Here is a 4,706-nt window from a genome sequence, read left to right on the forward strand (position 1 = left end):
ATTTTGTTAAAGTATCACGAAAAAAAATATCAAAATTAAATAAATGCTCAAATATTAATTACTCATATGATGTTGTAAAAAAACTAGCTGGACAAGGGCTTTTATATTTACAGCTAAAAGAACGATGCAATGATCATCAAATGATCATTCCAACGGAAGTTATTGAAATTCCATCAGCTTCATTTGTATCAAAAAGTTCACAACTAATAGATCAAGAAGATGTTAATGAAGTTGATATACAGGAAATAAAAGAACTTACATCAGCTTCATTTGTAGCAAAAGGTTCAGTTGATAAAAATATATATATTGAAATTGATTTTCGAAAACCAAAAAATTAAGGAAATTAAAGAAAATAATCTTCAGGATCCAATAGAAATTTTAAGGTTTCTTCAAAAAACAATGATCAAGGGCAGAGTTCAAGATATAGAAAACATTGATGAAAACACGGATAAAGATTCTGAGACAAACTTTATTTGTATCGATCGACAAAATATTTTAATGTCAACATTTGCTGTATTAGAATCCGTTGAAAATTTTTTAATTACATTTGAAGTTGACTTTATGGGAGAACTAGCTAAGGATTATGGTGGTCCGAGGAGAGAGTGGATACGAGAATGCAATAGAATGATTAAAGAGAGATTATTTGATAGTGGTTTGAGAGAACTCTTTGCTGAGGAATATTACTTTGTAGGTTTGTTAATTGGTATTGCACTCTTTCAAGGAGGGCAGCTACCAACATATTTACCAGACAGCATCATTATTAAGATCACCGAAAATACAGCAGATATTTGTATATCTAATATACAAAAAGGTTTAAACAAGTTTAATTTGATAAGGTTTTTCAAAGAGTTTCCACAATTACTTGAATTATTAAGACCTTCAAAAGTACAATTCACAGCAAAAATGCTTTTAAAATTATTGAAGCCAAAATTTTCATCAGAAGGGTCGACAGCTTTAGTTAAAGAAAAAGAGAGATTTATTCTATGTTTGTGAAATATGTCAGAGAGGTAAGTTTTTTTTAAATGTAAAACAGTGATCACTGTGATGTTTTAGATGTTACATATAATATATTATTTAGGTTGCCAGTGGTAGAAGAGAGTGTGTTTCATTGGCAAATATTCTTTCTTTCGTCACTGGAGCTTCAGAAGAGCCTCTACTTGGGTTTGCATTGCAACCGTCTGTTGAATTTATTCCTACTATTGAAGCTGATGAAAAAGTAAAAGATCTATTATATTTAATAAAATAGTAGTATTTAACTGAAAGATTTTGCTCATACTCAAAATAAATATCGGAATAATTTATTTCATTCAAATTTAGTTTGTTATCGGAAACTAAATTATAATTTGAAAGATGTATATTATTAAAATATTATTTTTATAGTCTGTCAAGTCATGTTATCCAGCTACTGGTAATATGTAATCTAGTACAACCTGATTCATGTTAACATTAGGAAGGGCATTTAATTGTAAAAATGTTGCTTTAACTTTTCTATAATGGTTTTTAAGTGTCACTATGAAGTGGTTTGGATGGTTCTTCATAGTTTATGGTTTTTAGATTTCTTCATAATACAAAACTTGCAAAATTAAAAAACGTAAAAAAGGGCAACTTTGGCCCTGCATGTTTCTGCATGACTTTGTTTCACAATATATATTTTGTTTTAAAATGTTTATATTCTCTACCATAACAGTGTTCCCACAGTCCTGCAATGTCCGGGACTAGTATCCTAGAAAGTCCTGGGATTTTTCTTTTTTTTTCTCAAGAATCCTGGAAAAGCCCTGGAATTTTTAAAGTGTAGGGGAAGTTCGTGTACCTAGGGCCACGTATTTTCAACTTCAAAGTTTAATGCTCCGCACTTGTCTAAAAATTGTAAAACTGATATGATCAAATGTATATACCAATTACTTTCTATTGATATAAGTATATTGACTTAAATAAAAAAGTTCCGCCATATAGAGGGGTTTGAAAAAAATTGGCCATAGGTACAGTGAGCTTTTTTAATTGTATCCAATTTAATTGTAGACCAATTGTGGCCAATTTTTAATTGGCCACCAGCTATTGTACCTAGGATAATTTAGGTGCAAAGTGGGACAAAACCACCCCAGTTTACTTTAATTAGTGTGATTTCTATAATAAGCTAAAAACATAAACAAGAATAATATGCAAGATCTTGAAATTTTTTTAATAAATACGCAAAAATGCGTGTAAAAAAACTCCATGCTTGGATTTATGATGTAATTTTTCAAAAAATATTTGAAGGTTATTTTCATAAAAAATTGTTTTTTTAAATAAAAATAATAAAACTAGACATTCTTAAGTGTTGCAAGTTATAATAATATTTTTATTTTTGTTCATTTATAGGATCAGAAGACACATGAAGCATATATGTATATACCAACTGCACATACTTGCTCTAATTGTTTAGTTTTGCCGCGTGGCTCGCTGTTATGCAAGCTTCCAGCTAATAACGACCTTTTTGATGTTTATGACATGGCATTTACTAATAACTTTTTTGGAACAATATGATTTTGCGATATGTTTGATGATATTTTTACATGTTCATATATGAAGTCTTACCAAGTAATATATAATATTTGAGAGAAACGCTAATCTTTTTTTTCCAAGTCTCTGGTTTACCCTCTAAAAATATTAAGAGACCGTCTAGAACGAATGCAAAAATTTAAAAAGTAACCTTATTATGGATAATTTCCATTTAGTAGCAAATGAATATATTGCTTGATTTGAATATAGGCTCAAAACGAATTACATGGAAGTAAAAAAATATAGTACTCTCGAGTCCTTAATACACAACGCCCCCCCCAGTTCCACTGGGCCGTTTATTCCCACCCCACTTGAAAAACTCGAGAGTATAGATACAAAGGATTCTATTCAGTAGAAACTATTCTGTACACATTAACAAGCAGCTAATACAAAATAAAATAGAACAAGAAGTTAAATTCATCTGAAATTATAAATAAGATTCAAATTTTTCCACCACAAGTGCTAAGGCTTCTATGTAAATGTCGATTGCCATTTCAGTGGATTCTTTAGACATATCTATTGAATTTCTGACGAATGCTTCAATATCAATTCTATTCGGAATACTAACTGAGTTAACAACAACATTGTTTAAATCGTGAGATAAAGGGCCGTCAACATCTACTCCATAGATATTAAAATCATTTATATCATTTTCAGTTTCATCTCTTGACATAGGGTTGTCAATATTTATCATTCCCATAGCCCATATTTGATTGGGAGTCCAATTTTCTAAATTAATTTCTTTACTGGGTTTGTCTATAGCAGGGTAAACATCAAACTTTGTTTTTTTCAAATTTAGATAATGAATTTACTGATGTTCGTATTGATGGGAGTTTCCTTTTTGTCATTTAAATATTTGTAGAAAATATAAAAACTGATGGCACAGCATTACATTTTAAAATAGGCTTTTGATGATGATCAAGACTTGGATTTTTTTTGTCTGGAATACAATAATTTTAGTCTGATTCTAAAAAATGGTCGTTGCAGATACAGGTGTGTTTGGATGGAAGAAAATTTTCACGTTTCAAAGCAACAATCCATCTTTTACATAATTCAGAATATTGAAGAGGAAATTTATGAAAGGATTTCGTGCCGCCTTTTATATATCCAAAAGAACATCCATATGCAACACAAGAATTTACCATTTTGTGATGAAAATAATTAAATTAAATAAATACTTTAGCAAGGCAAAAGAAATAATGTCACGGAATTACTCTCTACATTATATGATATTTACTGTTTTCTGCCCGATATAATAATGTCTGATTAAAATAGTAAACAAATAAATCGCACAATAAATTTCATAAACAACCCGTTGTTAAGGCCGTTCATGCAGTTGCAGTAATTCAGTAATTGCAACAAAATTGCAGTAGCCCTTAGTGCCCCTTTCCATGCGGTGCTCTAAGCACGTGCTTAGTATGCTTAATGATTATTCCAGTACTGTATATAGTATACATATATATATATATATATATATATATATATATATATATATATATATATATATATATATATATATATATATTATATATATATATATATATATATATATATATATATATATATATATATATATATATATATATATGTATATATCATATGAAATAATGAATATTCATAATGAAATTCTTGGCAGCCAAATTCTACTTTAGCTATATTTAACCTTACTTTTAGCTGACTTCTGAAAGTGTACTATTAAATGCCATACAAATGGGTGATTCCAGGTGAAAACATCTAATTTTTTTTGAAAATGCAACTCTAAGTCTCACATTTTGCTGATTTTTAAACCACTTAAAGATTTTAGTAAATTATGAACATCCTGAAAATTTTATCATCTGATTTCAATCTCAGCAAATAATTCACTTTTATTTTATAAAAATCCCGAAGTTAGACATCTAGTTATTTATTTACGTCATTGGTGAATTTGAATCGAATTCAAAACTATAAATAGCGATGAGATAATCATATGCAACAATAACCACTTAAACGAGTGTAAATTAGATGAAAAAAAATGGAGTTGATAAATAAAAAAAAGCTGAATATAAAAAACTAAAACTCGAGAAGCGTTTAGCATATAAAAACATGAAAAGGAAAGTAATAGTCCAAGTGAATGGACAGTTATAAAAAGAAAAAAAAAAGAAAAAAAAAAGAAAAGATGATCATCTTAA

The 4,706-nt window shown here is 28.8% G+C and overlaps 1 protein-coding gene across 1 annotated transcript; it reads left to right on the forward strand.

Moving 5' to 3' along the window:
• The first annotated feature begins 327 nt into the window (after positions 1-327).
• On the forward strand, positions 328-2,590 carry LOC136083940 (uncharacterized). The gene is made up of 3 exons (XM_065803897.1): positions 328-1,007; positions 1,079-1,216; positions 2,359-2,590. Exons 1-3 carry the CDS (start codon positions 984-986, stop codon positions 2,521-2,523), a joined length of 327 nt encoding a protein of 108 aa, XP_065659969.1. The 5' UTR covers positions 328-983; the 3' UTR covers positions 2,524-2,590.
• The last annotated feature ends 2,116 nt before the right edge of the window (positions 2,591-4,706 follow it).

This window comes from Hydra vulgaris, chromosome 08 (assembly GCF_038396675.1).
Source record: "Hydra vulgaris chromosome 08, alternate assembly HydraT2T_AEP".
Classification (NCBI taxonomy): domain Eukaryota; kingdom Metazoa; phylum Cnidaria; class Hydrozoa; order Anthoathecata; family Hydridae; genus Hydra; species Hydra vulgaris.